At 44.4% G+C, this 23,583-nt stretch overlaps 1 protein-coding gene across 1 annotated transcript in view; it reads left to right on the top strand.

The window, feature by feature from the left end:
* Nucleotides 1-23,583, top strand: part of PRSS12 (serine protease 12) — a 249,084-nt gene that overhangs the window by 174,049 nt on the left and 51,452 nt on the right. The window contains exon 9 of the mRNA XM_088452245.1: nucleotides 594-799. Coding sequence (XP_088308371.1) covers nucleotides 594-799 — 206 coding nt within the window. The remainder of the gene's footprint in view (nucleotides 1-593; nucleotides 800-23,583) is intronic.

Below are 23,583 nucleotides of genomic sequence, written 5' to 3'. Positions count from 1 at the left end.
GGAACTCTTGAGCAACAGTATATGAGGACACATCTGTAGTTTCTTCTTAGAGTAAAACTTCAGTGCTTGGTAGGTTTCTGATCTTTGGTGCTGTGTGTTTTAACATCAAGCAGAGCAGCAATGTGATTTTGGAACAGAGCTGTTATTTTGTCCTAAATATAAAGCTACATATAATTGCTGAGGACTGCATCTGCAGAGTATCATGTATAAAAATACTGGGCAGAGCAGGTTGCTTTTAAAGGGTCAGTGCAACTGACCTTGATAAGAATTTCTGGGATAATATTGAGCAGAAAACATCAAAGAAGATTACATTGGAAGTCAATTGCTTTTCCAGGAATAGTTTTAAAAATGGAACAACTGTAAACATATTGATACTGCACATCATCTTACTGCCATATGTTTTTGAAATAATTTGTTAATTTTAATTTTAAAATAATAAGCACTGCTCATTCCAGTTGGCCGTTGTCATGTTGCATTCCTAGCCCTACTTAATGTTCTTTGCTTTAGTAGTCATAAGATTTACATGTTATTGTTTTTATATGAACAATGAGGCCTCAGTAACTAATGATGGCCATAACTAATATTTCTTTCAGAGGTCCAGCAAAGGCCAGGACCATGGCTTATTTTGGAGAAGGAAAGGGGCCTATTCATGTGGACAATGTTAAATGTACAGGAAATGAAAGAGCTTTGGGAGACTGTATCAAGCAAGATATTGGAAAGCACAACTGCCGCCATAGTGAAGATGCTGGAGTCATCTGTGATTACATAAGCAAGACGATGACCATGGTTGGACCTAAAGGTACGGCTTTCTGGACATAAAAGTAAGATCAGATGATGATAGTTTTTACTTCCAGTGTTTTGTGTCATGTGGGGAATCCTATTTTTCTTTGAAGACCAGGACATTAATGTGACTTGAAGTTTTCTCAGACCACAAAAGTGACAAACATGTTTCCTGTAGTGACACAATACTGGCAAATGTCATATTCGGTGAGTGAAGGGTGGGAAGCCTACTACTGACAATGTGTTACAGGTTTAGAATGCAGACACTGATGGCAGTTTGGGCAATTCTATTGTTTTGTGAAACCAGACAGAAATAATAAAAAATTGTGACCTCTCCAAAGTGTTAACAGCATTAGCTCTCAAAGCTTAGGCTGGTATCAGCAAATTGGTGGGACAAGCAGCCTGGTCTCCCTGGAAAAAGCAGATAACAGCAATAGACTTAGGACAAGTTGGGCTGAGGACACCATAGCAGAGAAACAGGCAGTGTGGGGTCCAACTGCCATAATGCCCTCCAGCCCTAGCCTGTTCAATATGAGGCTGAATTCCCTTGAGGAATAAAAGCGCAGTCCCCAATCGTAGGACATTTCTTTGCAGGACAGATTCTCTTAGGGAATTTAGTCCCATGATGGACAGGCTAGGGCTTGCGGACTTCATGGCATGGGGACCCTATGCTGCGTGTTCCCCAACTAAAGTATCAAAATCGCCACCGAACAATTAAAATACAAAATACAGTCAGACCATACAGCTGAACCCTGACTTATGTTGGATTGAACTGATTAAGCCAGCGGGGTTATGTGATCTCTTTACAGTTGTTCTCCTAGTGGTGCCTCCACCTGAGCACTCTATTACTCATACTTCACTAACGGCTGGCTCAGGAAACTTAGTACCAAATATAATAGGTTAGTGAATTACAGTTCATGCACAACTCAGTGATTTGACACATGAACCTTGTAGTTTGTGGTGCAGAAATTCTCCAAGACTTTATTAAGCAGGAAATCTTCCAACTGACTCAAATCTTGGCAAATTATTAATCTTAAAAACCATTACATGGAAATACATTTGGTTGTTTGTTTACATATACTCTTATACAGAGAAATCCTGTACACCCTAATGCCACAACTGAGATAAGCTTGGTAACTATAACCTATGTATCTCTGCTCCACACTCAACCTTGCACAAACCTATTTATCCTAAACCTATTATGTATTCTTCAATAAATTATATATCAGTATACACCTGCCCTATACACAACATTATTTAACACTTGTTGGCCAATATTTCTTGTTAGTGCACAAACTAGTTGCAAATCTGGGTTTGAGTTGACTTTTGAGAACAAGTATTTTCTTGTTAAATGCAGGTAGTCTCAGTGTACTATCAAAGTTGCTGACCATGAGGTACCCAGTAGCTGATGCATCCCATTATTATAAAGGCACGATAGTGTTCTTTATCTTGGCTATTTTGCCTCTTAGAGTAGCTTTCCTAATGATAGAAGATTATCCGGTAATGAAGTGGCAGTACATTGCATGTAGTTTTACCCTACAGGTATGTGGTCAGTAGTTTCTGCAGTGTGACTGTGTTCCTTACAGTAATACCTCAATGACACTTTTCATAGTTTTCGTTAGACCTGAACTCCCTGCACTGAAATCGTTTGATGGTTTCATCTGTGCTCGGTATTCTGTACTACAGGTGTGGTGCAAATTGAATCACGCAGACCTTCCTTAATCCTGTAGTGGCATTGCAGCAGCAGCGTTCAGTTCACTCACATAGCTGAGTCCCTTAAATGCAGCAATACGTTGGTCTTTATCTCCTCCTTAATCTGCCTTTGTGGACCTCTGTGACATGTAAGGCTTGTGGTGACACCCGATGCGGCACCTCCAGACTCTTCACATGCCATTGGCATGCCCGCGCTAAAGGGAGCATAACCATGTGCCCACCAGGCCACACCCCCTGCTTTGTCCAATTTTGGGGGCTTGGCCATGTGTCATGCCCCCATTGTCGTCACACTGAGGACAGTCTCTCCAGACCCAGAGACAATTTAATCTCAAGGCTATGAAACACATGGGGAAACAGACACCAAGAGCGAGGAGGAATAGACGATACATGACGGTCACAGAACTAAGGGAGTGTTAACAGCCCATATGATTGGTAAAATCATAGTGTGCATTGATTACTGGAGGATTCATTTATCAGATAAAACAAAATCAATACAGAGACTAACAAGTAAAAAGTATAATATTGCTCCAAAGAGGCCTGAACCATCCAGACATCATACAGGTTAAACTCCGCCAATAAGTTTCAGAAAGCCTGAGAGGGTCCCCCAGCTCTCAAAGAGGAATGACCAGTAGGAGCACAGAACTTATCTATTTGTTGAAATTAGCCAAGATGGGATGACCCACTTAATTTTTTGGAGTTCACAAACAGACCATTAAAAAGGGCACTTGTTTAGAGTTAGAGGCATAGAGCCATACTAATGTAACCAAATATGATCTAATAGACCCACAAAAAATCAGGAAGTGACCATTTTTGTCCTCATGTTTGGTGTGTTAAGTGAAAGTAATTTTACAGCTAAGCAGATTTGCCACCCTGTTCTTTATAAATGGACCATTAGCTGAATAATATCGAAGGATATGCACATCCCAAAAGACAGGTGAGGCCAAAGATGTAAAATTAGTTTCCTGGAGGCTACAGTGTCAGTCTTATGCTTATAAAATGTGGGTAGGGTGAGTCTATATTTATCAGGGGAACTTAAACCTTTAATGCTTAAAGAAAAAAGCTTAACCACAACAGCTGATGTAGAGAGATGCAGGCTCTACAAAAAAGGAAGGAAAATCAATATATGAAAAGAATAAAGTATGCATTTCCCAAGGGAACAGAGGAAGAGAGGGGTAAACAAGGGACAGGAGGGGAAATTGAAATAGGGAATCAAGCTAGAGCTGTCTAAAAACAAAACCAGCTGGAGTAAGGCACCCATCCTTCTGTCGGAGACAACAGCAGGGAGAAAGTGCCCACCAGAGTAGAGGTGGCCACTGACACCAGAGAGGAGGACCCTGTACACCCAGCAATGGTTTGGGTATGAAATCCGAGCAGTCGGGATGCCTGCTGTCAAAATGCTGTCAGCAGCATCCCACTGCTGGGAATCCCAAAAGTGGTCGGGTAAGTATGTTAACCCTTCTCCCCCTAACCCTCCCTTCTTGCACCCTAATCCCCAACCCTCCCCACCCTGCACCCTAACCCTCCCCATTAGTGCCTAAACCTAACCCTCCCCCCTTGGTGCCTCAACCTAACCCCCCCATAGTGCCTAACCCTAACCCACTGAGTGGTGCCTAACCCCCCCCAATGGTGCCTAACCCTAACCCCCCCAAAGCCTAACTCAAACCCACTGTGGTGCCTAAAACTAACCCCCCCCTGCAGCTAACAACTAAGGGCACCCTGGCTTACCTCAGGTCGGGATTCCGGCATCGGTCTGTGGGCTAGTTTTGGGATTTAGCCGCCTATGTTAAATCCCGAGTCGGGATTCCGATGTCGGGGATTTCAACAGATGGTGTCCTGGACATCAGTATTTTAACTACATTCCCCCAGCAACACCACTCTCAGCAGCACTCCAGGACACAATGGGGGCTTCACCACATCCAAAGCAGGGAACCCACTAGGCTATACAGAAGATCAACCACAGGCGGGAAGTTCAGGTGGACTGCAGCGTGACCACCAGCAACTCAAGGCCACCATCTGCTGGGCAGAAGCAGGCCACTGTGTCCCATCACCTGACACTCAGAGTCAGCAGAGATGCAGTAGAGGACTGGAGCAGACTGGGGAGGAGGCAGAGTTAGAGGGACCAGGTGCCAATCACCAGGAGCACGAATGACCAGCACAGGGAGTGTGAGGGATCTGATGGGACACTTCCAGTGTACGCTAGGCTACGCCCTGGCCAAAATAAACTTTTAACTCAAGATTAAACCGCAAAGCTAACTTACAGACTATGGGGATGATTCTAATTCACACGGGTCTCTCTACATGAATGTAAAGGACGAGTATTTTCATACAGAGCATGCACAGTAGCAACTTTTGCATAGATCTGTCCTAGTCTGAGTCGGACACAACTTGGCTGCGTCTGTCTTTGGGGAGATGTACTCAGCCTTGGAGAGGGATAAAGTAGAGAGAGATAAAGTGCCAACCAATCAGTTCCTGTCACTTTACAGGCTGTGTTTGAAAAATGACAGTTAGGAGCTGTTGTTGGTACTTTCTCTTTCTTAGTACATCTCCATGAAATAGGTAATTTTGTATTGTGAACATGGGGCCTGATTCAGACCCACTCGCGAGCGGCTGTCCGCTCGCAAGTGGGTCGATGTTATGGACTGAGCATGCGCACGACGGAGGGAGCTCCGTCGTGCGCATGCGCCAGACGCGACGAGCGAAGGAAAGTCCTTCGCTCGTTGTGTCCGATCAAAGGGGGCGTGCTGTCAATGTTGATTGACAGCACGCCCCCTTTGGTGGGCGTGCCAGGGGCGTGCCTCCCTGACGGGGGCGTTCCCACGGGAACGCCTCCCGTCAAAAGCCGGCCCACTGACATCACTGGTGATGTCAGTGGGAGTGATTTTGGCTCTGATAGAGCCAAAATCACTCCGGAGCTTGCGGTTGAAAACCTCAACCGCAGGCTCCGGCTCGCAAATTCGATGGTCGCGATGGTCTCGACCATCGCGACCATCACAATGCACGCTCGTATAGCCTGTGGGTGGTGACCCACAGCTATACGAGCGTCCAGGAGGACGCTCCATGAAAATGGAGCCCGGCCCTCATTCAGAGCGTGCGCTCTGCTCAGAGCGTACGGCTCTGAATGAGGGCCATGGTTGTGGAAAATCGATCACATGTAACCACTGATTTCCACTGAGTGTCCTGGGAGTGTTGTGGGTGTACACCAAAAGCTCTGTGCGATTCTGAGTCATGTGTATGGGGCAGGGAAGTCTGGGCCTGATTCAGACCCGCTCGCGAGCGATCGCAAGCGGGTCGAAGTTGGCCCAGTGCGCATGCGCACGACGGAGGTGGCTCCGTTGTGCGCATGCGTGAGACCCGGATAGCGACGGGCAAGCCGTCGCTCAGGGTCTCGCTACAAAGGGGGCGTGCTGTCGATGTTGGTGGGCGGGCCGGGGGCGTGGCTGCCCAGGCGGAGGCGTTCCCATGGGAACGCCTACCGTCTGGGGCCGGCCCCACTGACATCACAAGTGATGTCAGTGGGTGGACTTATTGCTCTGTAAGAGCAAGAAGTCCACTGGGACTTGCGGCAACGAGACCCTACCAAAAGGTCTCGTCGCAAGTCCGATGGTCGCGATGGTCTTGACCATCGCGACCATCATCCTGGCCGCTTGCTATAGCTGTGGGTGGTAACCCACAGCTATATGAGCGGCCAGGAGGCCGCTCTAAAAATTAAGAAGGATGGCCCTGATTCAGAGCGAGCGCTCTGTCAGAGTGTCCGGCTCTGAATCAGGGCCTCTGTTTCAAGTGGATCTCTTGCACCTAATATGGGCTGGTGAAAGTGCAGATACTAATGGTGACTGTCATGGCTTGTGGCATAAAATCAGTGGGTGGCTCAGGTTTCCGCTTGCACATACATGAACCACCACGTAAGTTTAACAGAAACTGACATTAGTATAAGGTATTAAATCCAACTTCCATAGCTGCCTGCAACTACAGCCACTTTCCATGCAATTCAGAATCATCCCCTATAATTTTAACATAGGATAAGCATTACCTATATGGGAACATAACTCTTTTATTTACATTTCTAATATCTGGGAAAACAGGCACTTTAAGCTATTAATTTCCAATAATTGAAACATTGAATTGCAGAACACATAGAAGCTCCAGTAGTACAAGCTATCCACATATTCAGTGTAATAACTGGTTCCAATGCAGGGGCAAATGCAGGATTTTTACAGGGGGGTTTGGCATCATGTCATCAGGCCCCTCTAGCGGCAAAATGGCCTGATTCGCAGGCCAATTGGGAGGGGGCGGATCCAAATTTTGCAGCAAGGGGAGGGGCTTAAGAACATGGTGCCTGTTCTCGAGTCTGTCAGGGGGTCTCTGGGTACTCAGAACCTCCCCCTGCCTGCGCTACTGCAATGGGAAGCCTAGGTTTATACTTTAGGTATAATTTATTGCATGCTATTTAGAGATATTTGGGAGTTTTGAAGGTTTGCATTGTGTAATCTACAGTATGCAAAGATTGTCTGATTCACTGGCCAGTCTGAGCATTAAATAAAAAAATAAAATACATAATTATAAAGAATAATAAGTACAATCTATAAATAGTTTTCTAATACTTAATTACTAATATTTACCACATATGAATCAATATATATTTGATAATTCAAACAGCAACATAAAATATTTTGTGTTGCCTAGGAGAATAGGAACAGTGTTTATTAATAGCACAATAAAGTATTATAAATGTGTCTTCTATTTTTGATGATGGCAAAAGTACCTTTAGTACATTTCTCAAGTCTCAAGCAAATGGAACTATTTTTATTAAAAATGGCTCTGTCTTTCCTCCCTGTGCCTATCAGAGGCCAGAGGCAAATGAGTTCGCTGTGTCTAGAGGAAGGTCAGAAACTTCATTTACTTGACATTCTCCTTAGTCACAGTCACAGCTGTTTTGCTGAGGCCTGTGGTGTGAAGAAACAAGTAGGTGCATTATTAACAGCCTCAATTGGAGACAAGTAGGCAACTGCCAAGAGACAGTACCAATTAGGAGTTAGGGGGATGCTATGAGTGCTGTTGCTAGGCAATTCTCATATTTTCCCAGAATAAATGAAGTTTTGCAGATCATAGATTTCTACAGACAATAGACAGCTTTGGACAGAACAATCCATTCACTTCACAGCATAAATAATTATCAGACTTTAAATTACATGGTCAGTCCTTACATGCAGGAAAATGGAGAGATCAGATAATCAACCATTTGCCATTTACACTATCATATAAGTCGCAGTTACACAATTAATATTTTTCTTATGACTGGAACACATTTTGTGGGCACAATCCTACAAATTTTAAACTACTAGAAGACATAAAATGTCATTCAATAGTACACTGAAATCAGGGCTGGCTCCAGGGGTTGGAGTACCCTGTGCCGCCCCATAATAATGAGCCCTTACATTGCTACATTTTGGGGCGTGGCCTAATTACCATAGGCCACACCCTTACATGACGTTATTTGGAGGCATGCCCGCATGGCACGCCTCCAAATAACGTCAGACTGGGGGTAAAGCCCTGCACTCAGTCACTAGCTGGGCTTCCCCCAGCCCTCTCCCTTCTGTGAATGGATGTCGCGCGCACACTCCGGGGGTCCGGCACCGCTGCAATGCTGCGGCGGTAGGGGTCCCCAACCTCCCGATTTGACCACCCACGGGCCACTTCAGCCCGCGGGGGGAACAGCGGGACAGTACTGAAATCGGGATGCTGGGGAGGGGTGCGCCCTTTACGGGTGGCGCCCCTGTGCGACCGCACTGGTCGAACACCCCTAGAGCCGGCCCTGACTGAAATGAACACTGCCCACATAACTCCTCTCTGTGCCTGCCCTTTTTCAGTTCCCTGTAGATCTAGAATGAAGAAACTCTGCTGGTAAACTTTTTGTCCAGTTCTTCAGTACACTGTGTGAGAATCAGATGTGGACACAAATGCTATCGCAGCTGCAATCTCTTACGTATTCTCAATTGCGAAAATATGCTAATGAGCCAGTTGCCGTCCAGTGCTAAGACACAGCCACTGAAAGCATCTCAAATCCGCCGCTCATGCACAAAATCAGAAACATTGAATGCAGATCAGGCGGCCATCAGCCTACTGAGTAGGTCTAAGCGGTCACAGATATAGTGAGTCTCCAGACATGCAGAGGGCTCTCCTGCAAGTACACAATGGCTAATTTATGGACACCCAGAAAACAGTGTTTACGGTCCGACACACCTGTGTTTTTCTAACCAACCCCCGTTACCTCCCCCAAATGCTGACTACCTGTCACTCACTTTGCAAGCAAATCCTCTGTGTCAGCGTGATTGCAATTCAGCTACTGCGTATGAGCAGTACGGCTTACACGCATGTGCAATGGCAAACAATCGGTCAATCAGAGTAAATATTGGCATTGCGTTCACATCTGAATCGGGCCCATTGCCCATTACTTTATGGATTCTAATGAGTTTATTCACTAAATATAAAATGAGCTCCTAACTGTCAGTTTACAGGCTGTATTTGAAAAATGACAGGAGCTGATTGGCTGGGACTTATCTTTCTCCATTTTATCTCTCTCCAAGGCTTAGTGAATAGACCCCTAATTCAGCCAGGTCATGTGACTCCAGCTATAGAAAAATAGATATAAAATAAATTAACTTTATTTAGTTATTTGGCATCACCCTTTTCTGGAAAAGATTAACTGCAGTCTCAAATCTCTGTGTTTGGTGCATATATTTTACTAGTATTTAATCATAAATTGCCCACTTTATGTTGTTATCCATTTCAGCTGCTATTTTTTTTTTCGGTCTGACTTTGGCAAAAAAATGAGTACGACAGCCCCCTTTTATATTGGTAAATGCAAATATCTAGACATATATTTATTTATAGACAAATGTATCCATGGATGCCTTATTAAACATTCATAGGAAAATAAAGCATCATAAATTTTATTAAGCTATATTTCTCACAGACATTGTAAAGTAATGATTTTAACAGGATATTTTGAAGGTCCCTGAGTAGACAAATACTAATCCACTATGCAATATGGTGTAATGGGAGCTTACAAAAAGCTTTGATTTGCAGGCACAATTTAACTGTCAGAGCTGGTGTCTCTATTCAAGAAAACCTATAAAAGAAAACTGCAGGTTTGAGGATTCACCAGTGATAAAATGAATGTATGTAGTATGAACTTTGTTGAGAGTTTCACTTGACTCCACAATAACACCACAGCAGTGTAACGGAACCCTCACATCATTATTCTATACTGTTGAGTGACCCTGCTCTATTTTACTATGTCTTGAGATACAATGCACATGGGCAAATAAGTGTACAAAACATTGCTTTCTCAAAATTACAGACACACCTGAAATACTTTATGTGTGAACATTCCAACAGTGTGATGTTCTGTCACCGTCTACTCCAAAACTGGAGGTGCACGACAAACTACAGTACTGTACTAGCGGATCCGGGGGCCAGATGTACTAAGCTCTGAAAAGTGATAAATTGGAGAGTGCTAAACCACCAGCCAATCAGCTCCCAACTGTCATGTTTCAAACACAACCTGTAACAGTTGTGAGCTGATTGGCTGGTGGTTTAGCACTCTCCAGTTTATCACTTTTCAGAGCTTAGTACATCTTTCTTGAAGACTCATAACAAAACAGTGCTCTAACCCTTGCTTAATGTACCTTAATATGTTTATTGGGTGTGTTGCAGGGGTGTAAAATGTACTCCTTGTAGTGTATGTAAGTGAAAAATATACATTAGGAACAAACCTAGACCATGTTGCAAATGGATACATGGTGTGACAAAGAACAAATCTAACCATTTGACATAAACATATTTAGTATCTATCATAATGGAAGCTCACAGATGACACTAAAATCATCTACTTTGACACTAAAGGCTAGACACTGTTGATTATAATATCAAAGTTAAACCAGTAGTTTCTGACCTAATAATACAATGCACGTGATCTATTTGAGACAATAAATCTATATAAATAAATATATGTATAAAACTGATTTAGCGGCTTTACAGCAATAACGTGTTTGACAAATGTGCTGATTTTACACAAGATCTTTACCTGAAACAACATAACAACAAACTCTAAGGGGCAGATGTACTAATCTCTGGAAAGTGATAAATTAGAGAATGATAAACTACAGTATCAGCCACTCGGCTCCTAACTGTCATTTTTCAAACGCAGCCTGTGACATGACAGTTAGTAGCAGAGTGGCTGGTAGTTGATCACTTTCCATAATGAGGATGTTCCCACCTGAAAATAAATATTTATATATATGTTATTAATTCATGATTTTATTGTTTATTCCAGTGCTTGCAGCACCCTCGGGTTTTTAATATTACTGTATACAATGTGTCAGGCTCCCACTAACAGGGGCTCCACTTTGAGATGCTGCTGTGTTGTTTGACATTATATATGCATACATATATATATATATATATATATATATATAGCAGTAGGTAATGGAAGGCACTCTAGGAGACTATATAAATAATAAATCTGCTACAATAATGTAGTCAACGTTTTGGAGGAGCAACCTCCTTTATCAAGACTGAAAAATAAACTTTTTCAGTCTTGATAAAGGAGGTTGCTCCTTCGAAATGTTGACTACATTATTGTAGCAGATTTATTATTTATAGTCTCCTAGAGTGCCTTCCATTACCTACTGCCATATACACATCGTTGGGAAGGGCACCGGAGCTGCTTTTGCTGGATTATATCTATGAGTGCCGGACAATCCACCATTTGTGTATATATATATATATATATATATAGAAGCTACAGTAATCATATATATATATATATATATATATATATATATATAACAAGCAACCAAGGTCCGGCACTCCCTTTATATCAACAATACTTGCCCGGGTGCCCGAATAAAATTCATGCAGAAGCTACAGAACAGCGGCACTCCTGGTACAAACGGCAATAGACAGGTAGCGTGTAGAGTCAACGTTTCAAAGCCTTTATTTATGGCTTTTTCATCAGGACTAGTACAACACACATAACACATCTTAGTCACCCAGTGAGCAGACGCGGCGCCCGGAACGGGACCACTCCCCCGGCGGGTGGCGCCGTACAACCACGTCATCGGACTCTGAGTCACATGTTGTGCGCAGTCTGATGACAAAGAAGTGCTCCCCATCACCATGGAAACCGGCACAATCGCATAGATTCTATACAAAAAGATAAGATGTGTTATGTGTGTTGTACTAGTCCTGATGAAAAAGCCATAAATAAAGGCTTTGAAACGTTGACTCTACATGCTGTCTGTCTATTGCCGTTTGTACCAGGAGTGCCGCTGTTCTGTAGCTTCTGCATGAATTTTTATTCGGGCACCCGGGCAAGTATTGTTGATATAAAGGGAGTGCCGGACCTTGGTTGCTTGTTATATATATAGCCAAAAAATAGCCATACATTAATCATATATATATATATATATATATATATATATATACATATGATTAATGTATGGCTATTTTTTGATGGAGGTGAAGTTATTGAGTCTCCTTGCTTAATGTGCTGCCTTGGAGCAACTCCCACCCAGTGACATATTAATTGGTTAAGGGCCTATTATGAGAAGCAGGGGAGCTATGACCAGTGCTGTGTGGGTGTAGTCAGTGCCAAGTGGACATGTACACCCCCTACACTATGAGTCCCAATGTCTCCGTAAACCATACTTACCTTGGACTCCGGGAGGAGTATTTGGGCCTCCTAGTAAAATTACTACCTAGTAAAATATACAGGACATGGTCAGAGGAGAGCCAATATGCTGCAATTGTATGAAAATCACAATTTTTTTACCTGACTCCTCTTCATATACACACAGTTCATAGCATTATGCCACAAGGGTGGACATAATGAAGCAAAGTGCCCGACCTCACACCCATTACTCGTCAGCTGCATCTCCCTTATGGCTTCTCCTTGGGGAGAAAAATTTAAAGTTGGGAAGTATGGCCCACTTTTATGTAAAAATAGAAAAAGTGCATAATTTTGTAAGAAAAACAGAAATACAAATTTAATATTTAAGATTTATGGCCGACTGTGTGGTCAGGTGGTCATCATCCTGCTGTCATGATGATGGACCTCTTTTATGTGGTGGCCTGGTGCTGTAGTCACATCTGCCCCATTGTTAATCTGGCCCTGCTGCCACAACGTTTCTGATAATAGACACATGGGGGCATATTCAAATGGGTGCGTGAATAGCATAAAAATCCAGCACCTGCGAGGTTTTACCTGCAGGTGTGGGATTTTTGATATTCAGTTAGGTGCGCATATTTTTCATTTTTGTGCCCTGGGAAGTTTTTTTTTCAAGCACCTCCAGAGCAAGTGTGATTTTTCCCCAAATCATTATTTTTGTTGAAAATCACTGGGACTTGCTCTGGGACCCCGGAAGTATCCAATTAGCTTAATTAGTCCATAATTACTCCCCTTCTGCAGCTCTGTCTTCTGCATCTTCTTCTTCATTTAGCGTCGGAAGCCGGGTCCTCTGCTGTAGGGTGAGTATGTCAGTGTGTGTGTGAGTGTTTGTAAGTGTGTATGAGTGAGTGTGTGTGTGTATGAGTGTTGTGTGTGTGACCCCCAGTGTGTGAGTGGCCCCCCCAGTGTCTGTGTGCCCCCCCCGAAATGGGCGCTGGGAGAACTACATCTCCCAGCAGCCCTTGCCCCTTCCACCAGCCCCTGGAGCCTACCAGCAGCCCCTGGGGCTCCCGCAGCCCCCTCTCCAGTGAGAAGATGGAGAGGAGGCCACCGCGAGCCGCGGAGACCACCGGAGACTCCGGCCAGGTAAGTGAAGATTTCTTTTTCCTCGCGCCGCAGAGTTTTCAGAGCTGAAAACCCCGCTACCACTGTTTTTTTTATTGGATTTACCTCGCTAAACCTCGCACCCAATTGAATATGCCCCTTGTTGGAAACACTTCCAGTCTTATATTCTACTTTGATCTGGTAACCTGACCTGTGTTAAACAATGGGCTGAGTGGGATTGTATATGACACCATTATACAATAATCAGATCAATGTTGGAAAGTGGTGGTGCCCAGGGGCGGATTTGCAACAAGGCAATACAAGCGGCTGCCTAGGGCCCGGCGGGTCACAAGGGGCCCGTGGCCGGGCCCCACAAAACGAAATGGCATGTAGTCAAAATCCATTACTTTGCTGTGCCTCTGTAAATCCTTCCCAGAGGAGCACAGTGCGCACCGCGTGATGTTATAACATCGCGTGGACTCTCCACGGTGTCTGCACTGTAGTGAAGTCTGCTCTGCGCATAGTGCATTGGATGGGAGAGGAATGGCCGCCAGCCAGCTCCACTAGGGGGCCCTGCATCCACCTGCATAATGCTGCTGGTGCAGAGAAAGGCATTAGGGAGGAGGCTGCTGCGCTGCCTATGAGGAGAGGAGAGCTGAGCCAGGTCCATGGCTGCACTACAGTGGTGAAACTACTTTCTCTGGAGATGCAGGTAAAAGATTCCAGCAACCACCTGCTATAGTCTGGGAGGGGGGGTTTGGGTGATGTTTCCAGCACCCACATGCTAATGCTGTAGACAGGAGGGGGTTGTTTTTTCTTCGTGTGCTGTGTGAATGCATTATAAACAAATAAGTCTGTGTCTCAGTAAGTGTGTGTGTCAGTAAAGGGTATTTTTCAGTAAGTGGTGTCTGCATCAGTCAAAGGTATCCGTGTCAGTAAGGGTGTTTGTGTCAGTAAGTTGTGTGTGCCCGTAATGGGAATCTGTGTCAGTATGTGGTATCTGTGTCAGTAAGTTGTGTGTGTCCGTAATGGGAATCTGTGTCAGTAAGGGGTGTCTGTGAGTAAATATGTATAATAATGTGTCAGTAAGGGGAATCTTTCAGTATGTGGTATCTGTGTCAGTAAGTGGTGTCTGTCAGGAAGGGATGTGCATAGGCAAACGCAGGGGGGGTTTACATCTGCCTGGAAACCCCCCTCCCCAGCCCACACCATGACCTCAATAGAAATAGTAATATAATGGAATTTTACTAGTGCTGCATGTTCTTCTCAGTATCATAAATTAAATAAATAGCACCACCTGTGGATCTTTTAACATGTATCAGCCAGTAATAAATAATCTGTGCACCAATTAGGGGATCTGGAAACCATGCACTGTTAGGGATGCACTGTTATAGAGCCCAATATGTACATAAATATGTCTAGGGCAGTGCTAGGTTCTTCTGCTGCTCCCTCAGACTCCCGGACTTGCTCATATGCACTGGAATGGTGCTCACATCTAAAATAAAAACATTCAGCTCAGGCAGGATGGCCCTACTTCTGCATTTAATGGCTTACTGTGATCGCTGGTCCTGTATATGCTGGAATTATGACACACAATACATTTTGTATGACGCATAATAAAGCTGGATAAGTGGTAATTATGCCCTCTTCAGGCCACACTCACTCTAATATCACGCATTTGGAAACCCCCCTCTAGAAATCCTGCGTTTGCCACTGATGTCCATGTCAGTGAGGGGTGTCTGTGTCAGTAAGCGGTGTCTGTGTAGGTAAGTGTTGTCTGTGTCAGTAAGCGGTGTCTGTCAGTAAGTGTGTGTCAGTAGGTTTTTGTGTTATTAAGGCGTGTCAGTCAGGGCTCTATATCATTACATAATTATCACTTGTGATAATTATGTTTTAAACTCACTGCGAGTTTAAAAAATGTTTTGTAGACATTCATCATGCTGCCCTAACAAAAGTATCACTTCCAAAAAGCTGCTAGTCAGCTTTTCGGAAAAGTAATACTTTTCACCCTTACACCTGCCATGTCCCTATGTATTTTCCTGCAGCCAGTATCCTGCTGCTGTGTGTAACCCCCCATCCTATCCCTGGTGTCTGCTCTGTCTGCCCCGTGTCCTCTCTCCTTCCCCTGCTGCTGTCTCCCATGCACCGCATACTTTCCCCGGTGCTGTGTCGGCTCTGTCCCCCTCCGTGTCCTCTTTCCTCCCCCTGCTGCTGCATTTTCTCGCCCCTCTGCTCCCTCTCACCTGTTGCTGCCGGGAGCCGGAGTAGTGTGTGTCTGCGGCTTTGGCACAGTGTGTGTATATGGCTAGGGGGGAAATGTGTGTGTGTGTAAAATTGCATGCAGCTGAGGAAGCGGGGCCCCAAACTGATATCTTGCTTTGGGCCCCATGAGGTCTAAATCCACCTTTGGTAGTGCCTAATATGATCATGCTATATAAACAATAATAATAATCATTCCTTATGGTGTACATTCAAAAGCTACCTGTCCTATCCTCATAACCTAATTTAGGCTTAAAATAAACAGTCAGTACCTTGTGGCAAAGAGAGATACCAAGGGTGTGATTCAGAGTCGCACGCTATGCCTATATTCAATAGGTGTGTGCACCGGCCACTTTTCGTGTTTTGGATCTGGATCTTTCTTCATGTTTTGGATCTGGATTGGTTTTGCCAAAACCACCCTTCTGTGTTTTGGGTTCTGGGTTTTGTGTTTTGGATCTGTATTTTTTTTAAAAAAAGCATAAAAACAGCTAAAATCACAGAATTTGTGTGTTTTTCTGCTCCTATGCTATTATTAACCTCAATAACCTTAATTTCCACTCATTTCCAGTCTATTCTGAACACCTCACACCTCACAATAGTGTTTTTATATCCAAAAGGTTGCACCTAGGTAGCTGGATGACTATGCTAAGAGATAGGAGTGGGCGGCACAAACACGTGACCCATCTAGGAGTGACACTGCAGTGGCAGACAGGATGGCAGTTTGAAAAACTAGGCCCCAAACAGTACATAATTCAAAGTAAAAAAAGAGGTGCAAAATGGAATTGTCCTTGGGCCCTCCCACCCACCCTTATGTTGTATAAACAGGACATGCACACTTTAACAAACCAAACATTTCAGCGCCAGGGTCTGCCACACGACTGTGGCTGAAATGATTGGTTCGTTTGGGCCCCCACAAAACAAGCTGGCAATTAATCTGTCCCTGCACAAACTGGCTCTATGGAGGCAAGATGTCATCCTCATCCTCCTCATCCACCGATTCCTCACCCTCTTCAGTGTTGTGTACATCCTCATCCTCACAGAGTATTAATTCGTCCCCGCTGGAATCCACAACCACAGGTCCCTCTGTACGTTCTGGAGGCTGGTCTCCCTGGAAGAGTTGATAATTCATTTTATGAACATCATCTTCTCCACATTTTGTGGAAGCAACCTCCTACGCCTTTCGCTGACAAGGTTCCCGGCTGCACTAAACACTCTTTCGGAGTACACACTGGAGGGGGGCAAACTCAGGTAAAATAGAGCCAGTTTGTACAGGGACCTCCAAATTGCCTCTTTTTCCTGCCAGTAGAGGTACGGACTGTCTGACATGCCTACTTGGATGCTGTCACCGATGTAATCCTTTAACAGACAGACGCATGCTTGTCGCTGCTGCTTTGAGGATGCAGGTGCGGCTACAGCCCACACAATTCACAAAGACAGAAAAAAAAAGAATAATTTTTTATTTTTTGTGGTGCGCACTTTGAGGGTTACACCACCCTTTAACAGACAGACGCACGCTTGTCGCTGCTGCTTTGAGGATGCAGGTGCGGCTACTGCGCATACATTTCACACACAAACACAGAAAAAAAGAAGATTATTTTATTTTGTTGGAGCGCACTTTGGGGGTAACACCACCCTTTAACAGACAGATGCACGCTTGTCGCTGCTGCTTTGAGGACAGTATCATATGCAGTGACAGTAGACTTGTCAGAAATTGTTGGCACGTCCTTCAGTCTGGACCAGACGTCCAAACCGGCCCTTGACTTATGACACAGGCGCACGCTTGGCGCTGCTACTGTGTTGATGCACGTGCGGCTACATCGCACACAAGTCACAAGCACAGAAAAAAAATGTTTTTTATTTTTTGGAGCACTTTGGGGTTACACCACCCTTTAACAGACTTATGGGAGACAGGCACACGCTTGGCACTACTTTGTTGATGCACGTGCGGCTACTGCGCACACAATTCACAAACACAGAAAATATTTTTTTATTTTGATTGGAGTGTACTTTGGGGGTTACAGCACCCTTTAACGGTCAAGCCAGCCAGCCCTTTACTTACGACACAGGCGCACGCTTGGCACTACTTTGTTGATGCACGTGCGGCTACTGCGCACACAATTCACAAACACAGAAAATATTTTTTTATTTTGTTTGGAGTGTACTTTGGGGGTTACAGCACCCTTTAACGGTCAAGCCAGCCGGCCCTTTACTTATGACACAGGCGCACGCTTGGCACTACTTTGTTGATGCACGTGCGGCTACTGCGCACACAATTCACAAACACAGAAAATATTTTTTTTTTTTTGCACTTGGGGGGAGCACCCCTGATGGACAGAGCACCCCCTGGACAACACTACAGCACCCCTTTAGGACTGGGACTCTGCACAGGACTTTGGAGTGGACACAGCCCCTATGGACAACAGCAGCACAGCACAACACAGCCAGCCCCTATGGACTTTGGAGGTGTGGACACAGCCCCTATGGACAACAGCAGCACAGCACAACACAGCCAGCCCCTATGGACTTTGGAGGAGTGGACACAGCCCCTATGGACAACAGCAGCACAGCACAACACAGCCAGCCCCTATGGACTTTGGAGGAGTGGACACAGCCCCTATGGACAACAGCAGCACAGCACAACACAGCCAGCCCCTATGGACTTTGGAGGAGTGGACACAGCCCTTATGGACAACAGCAGCACAGCGCAGCACAGCACAACACTACACTGCACTACACTACACAGCCCAGCCAGCCCTAACTCCCACCCTCCCTCTTCACTGTCCACAGCCGAGTGAGAAAATGGCGCCGACGCGGGTACCTTATATAGGATCCAAAACCCGCGAGACCCGGAAGGCGGGATGATGACGTTTTGCCTCGATTTCAGATCCAAGTCAGGCGGGAAAAGTCGAGCCTGACTCGGATCGGCCTCGGATCGGGGGGGCCCGGGGGGGTTCGGATTTCAGAAATCCGTACCCGCTCACCCCTAATATTCACACAGTTAGCAGATGTTTTAAGTACTGTGCATGCGTATGAGTCCCACTTCAGCATGCGTCCCGATTGTTACCGCACCGAGACACAGAACAAATTTGGATGCAAGGAGTGTGGATTTTAGTGCGCGTACCTGAGAGATAACAGAGGGGGTGGTTAGGCAGATGCAGGCGTCTAAGATGCCTAGCCTCTCACACAGGAGGCCGTATTCAAAGACAGGAACTGCACTTGCCATAGGGTTGGTAGAAGTTGTATTGGTGTGTCCGATGGTCCGATGGTGGGTAAGATACTGCAGGTGGAAGTCTCAGCATTTGGAAAACCGGCTGCGGAATTGGCATGAGATGCAGACATGACCCAGAATCAGGCCCCAAGTGAGCTATCCCTTTTTCACCACAAAAAAAAAATCATTCATGGGGCTTTTGTTCATGTTCCACTTGCAGAAATCAAAATGCCAGGATACCCCAAACTGTTGGTTAAGTCGATTATTTTCCCAAAAGAATGTTACCAACCAAAATCCAGAACTGTAATCCACAAGTCCAATTATTATTAATATTTTGCTGTTTTTGTTATTTTTGCAATTTTAATTAGGCACCTAAAATTGATAGATGGTGTTTTATTGTCCATAAAATAGAATACTTTTTAAGGGGACAATAATTTTGTAAATGAAGCACCACAGGAGCATTATTAAATTGTGTATTTTGTTTCCTGTTTGAAATTGTTTATTAAAGTCTATGCAATAATGGATACGGAGAATATCATAGCAATTTTAACTAGACCAGCAGGTTTTCTGCTTTATTTGGTAATTACATACACAGACGTCTCACTCTACAGATGGAAAGTCCTATTAAAATGAATAATACAAGACTGTTGAGAACAGGTTTGTTTGTACACTGGGTATTATTACAGAACCAAAGTAAAGATGGGACGAATGAATGTGTTGATGAATAAAAAACTATTTTACACCGCATGCAGCAAATTGCCAACATGGGCTTAATCTCGCCATGATAATAAAACAGCAGTCCTACAGTATGCTTTTAATTGTGAATTTTATCATATACTCATATTTACATGTAATGTAAATATCTATATTAAATAGAAGTCTGGAAAAAGCTGAAGATGAGGAGTGTATACTTTACAGTAGTTGTGGAAACCAGTGGGAGTGAGAAGAGTTGATAGAAAGGAGAGAAATATGTAATTTGCAATGCTTATGTTCCCATACAAAGAGTACCTGATGAGGAGGTGCAGCATTGCTGAGTGCTTTGTAACTTAAGGTTATCATTTTTAACTATATCCAGTTCATTTTAGGAATCTAATGTACAAACAGTCTCACTTGAGTATGACGAAAGGTCTATGGCTCCACTTCAACCTGTTCTATATCCTGCAGCTTAACTCTGTCTGTTTAGTAGTAAACCACAGAGCAGGGTATTGTCTAGACAGGATATCATTATTGCATGGACAGTTGTTTTACTTTTATTATGTTTGAGAAAGGGATGGATGGCCACTAAGCAGCAAGCTTGGGGAGTTGCAGAAATTGGAATGTTACCAACAGTGATTGTTATATCGTTCTAGCGGACAGATGTAGACAGAGGAACAATATCAAGGAAATGTTTATTATATATTGAGTTATAAGCAGCAAGAGAAAATGAAAAAGGAGATATCTCTAAGGCTCTCAGGAACATGAGCCAGTACAGAACAGAGGTCAAGAGCAAATAGATAGATAGATATGAGGCTCATCATTCAGAGAAATATAACGTCTTCCAAAGTGGTGCAAGACCTTGGGTTCACAAAAAATTAATAGCTTGGAAAAGAAGCAATCATTATTTTCTAAGGCTGCATACTGATCCATCAGAATGATGTTGGCCATAAACAATGCAATATCAGCAGTGTTCAATTATAGCATGTTTGGCCCCAAAATGTGGCTGTTCCCATTGCATAAACCCACTGCTGCCAAGTGGGTCATTAATTAGTATATTGCTAAAACTGGGCAGAATATGATGCTTATCTTCCCATTACACTTACCAGTCTCAGTTACACCAGTGTTGCTTAATAATTAGGAGAATGAATAAGAGGTGCTGTTTAAGGGGTCTTTTATTAAAGTAGAGGAAAGGAATGTTGACAATTACAAATGAGCTTGCTGTATCAAGAATTTAGATGTGAAGGGGGCACATGGGGTTGAATTATGGCTACGGAAGGCTTTGTGGTCTAAAGATATACTTAATAACGGGGTTGAAGTTAATGTTTCAAAGAAAATTATAAAGTACCAGTGGATTGATAGAATTTTAAAGATGAAGATGTTAAGATTGGAATTATTGCTAAAAAGAGGAAAGACATGAGGAATAAATTGGGTATGGAAGAAGATTGGGCTGTCAGTGGGGTTTGTAGCTAAAAACAATTCTCTTTAAAGTATGTGGTAAAATTCTCAGAGAAGCAAGAGTGAGGAGAGGAGCAGGGCTATCTCTTCCATTGGGCTTGTTGGGCTGTTGCCCAATTGCCCGAAGCTTGTAGGGGCCTGCCAACCCGCCCCCCTGCAGCTGTGGCCAGTTGATAAATTTGTGATATTTTTGTAAGCCGGCCGCCGGTGCACTGTATTCTGATTTAACCTTCCCCACCACCTCCCCCCTGGTGATGATTACTCACCTCAGTCCCAGTTTCACTTCATCCGCCGGCTTCAGACCAGTCAGACAGTCTCTCTACTTGTGTGGAAGGTCTGATGAGCATGCAGGAGGGTTTAATTTTATTGACCATTAAATTTTTTCCCGTGAATGGGTGGGTAGGGGCACCAGTGCATTGCTTTGCCCAGGGCTCACACTGCTGTTAAGACAACCCTGGAGAGGAGTGGAAGAAAATTACCATATGTACTCTGTGCCCATTCCATATAAACACAGAGCCTGATTCATCACTGATAGCAACTGCGATTACACACGCCAGCTGCAGATTGTTTCATTCTGCGCATGCATATGCATTGCAGTGCGCATTTGCAAACCAGCCACTGTGATCGGGACTGCGATAGCAGTGACTACACATACCCATCGCAGAGTGATTGACAGGGGGTGGTTAGCGAAACACAGGCTCGCCAGGGTGTTTGAACGTCGTTACAGGGGCATGCAGAAATTATCCACTGTGATGCCTTACGCAGCTTGAGTACTCACAGCATGTGATGAAGTTAGCATTTCCTAAGTAAGGTCAGAGCTTGTGCAAGTGTACGTGAGGCTGCAATGGTACTCGATAGTACTGATAGTTTTGCAATCTTGCTAAACTTTACAGATGTGTGTAAGGTAAAGTGGGCATCATTATGGTTTGCTGTGAAGGCATAGCGAGCACAATGGATTCACATACTATCGCAGTGAGACTGCGTGTGTAATCGCTATTGCAATCGCAGTTGCGATCGGTAGTGAATCACGCCCATAGTTCCAACATATACTGCACTGTGTTCATCACAACAGCATCACATCCAACCACCTCATCATGCCCACCACAGTTCACTGCACTTTATATGTGGTCCTGTGCCCAGTGTTACATCCTCATGACCATCACATGCAGGCTTGTGAAGATGTTGAGGTTCTCATACTAACTACAGAGCTTTGCCCACCTTTACAGTCCTGAATTTAACATGCTGAAATGTTTCATTGTCACCACATACACACATGTTGTGTACAAAACATATCAACACCAATCTCATGCTACCATACATAGGGCTCTATTTACTACAATCCGCATATTGAATGCGGATTGTAGTGTGATATTACCGAGTGAATTCGCATTGCGAATTCAGGCAATATCACAGGGATTTACTATAAATCCCTTGCAGGGACAGAGCTTGCGATAAAGCTCTGTCCCTGCGGATCCCATCCGCACTCTAGTCACGGTATTTTCGGAAAAAATACCGCGACTAAGAGCCCGCGCATGCGCCGACCGACCACCGCTACTACCCCCCCACCGACGCTAAGCCCCGCCCCCTGGCGCTAATCCCCACCCCCACGATCGTGGACCCCCCGCCCCCTTCCCCACCCCCGCGACCCCCCTCCCTTCATTACACTTACCTGCATCCTCCTGGCCTCCGGTGGTCTTCTCCAGGCTTCCCGATCAGGTGATCTCCCATACTGCACTGGGGCCCGATCTCCTGATGACCGGGCCCCAGTGTACTATGGGAGACCAGCTGACCGGAGAGGAGCCATCACCGGAGGCCCGATCACCAGTCCCTGGAGTCAGGTAAGTAAAAAAAAAATGTTTATTTTTTTTTTAATTTTTTTTACAGCAATCAGCTTGCGGTCTGCTTAGACCACATAGCTGATTACTGGTGCTAGCTCCCGCCTCAGCTCTCCCCGTTAGAGCAGAGTAGGAGCCCGGTAACCGGGGGAGACCCTGGATAACGCCACCTCCAGGTGGCGTTATTATCACAGGGCTTCCCCCGGTATTTTTTTACAATTTATTTTTAGTAACTCTGGTCGGATCACATTTCCCATTACAGTTATGGGAAATGCGATCTGCTTTACTAAAAATAAGTGATACTGGGGGTTGGAGTAGAATTTTACTAATTCTACTCCATTTGCCCTGTAATAACTACAGGTGATACTAAAATAATGTGAAAAGGGTCTGAAAACACCCTTTTTCACTTTATTTTAGTAAAAATAATGTTAATAAATAGAGCCCATAGTCATGCTGAAATGTAAAGCCTTATGTCCACCAGAGTGGTATGGCCATTATATGCAGCATTGTGCATTGTGCCTAGAAATTTAGACAAATATCCACTGAATGCATCCCTCCACCCAGATAAACAGCTTTATTTAATTCATATAACTTCTTTGCCTCACAAACTTCAACCCTGTTCTAGTTTCCTTTCTCTACTTTTTGTACTTCACTAAATAACCTTTTTAACCCTCTGTCAGTGGTGGTTACTATTTTCTCTATCTTACCAGGAATTAAATGTTCCTGTTATGTGGAAATCATATAGAAAAGAAGGGCTTTATAAGTATACTAGCTGGAGTACCCGGCATTGCCCGGGATTTTAAGAATGTTTGTTTACACATCATCCTCCAACAAACCTCTCCTTAGGCAGGCCTCACGAAAAG

The sequence above is a fragment of the Taudactylus pleione genome, unplaced genomic scaffold (assembly GCF_031769625.1).
Source record: "Taudactylus pleione unplaced genomic scaffold, aTauple2 ptg000036l, whole genome shotgun sequence".
In the NCBI taxonomy this organism is placed as follows: Eukaryota; Metazoa; Chordata; class Amphibia; order Anura; family Myobatrachidae; genus Taudactylus; species Taudactylus pleione.
The sequence above is the reverse complement of the archived record's forward strand: the minus strand, read 5'-3'. Positions and strand labels throughout refer to the sequence as shown.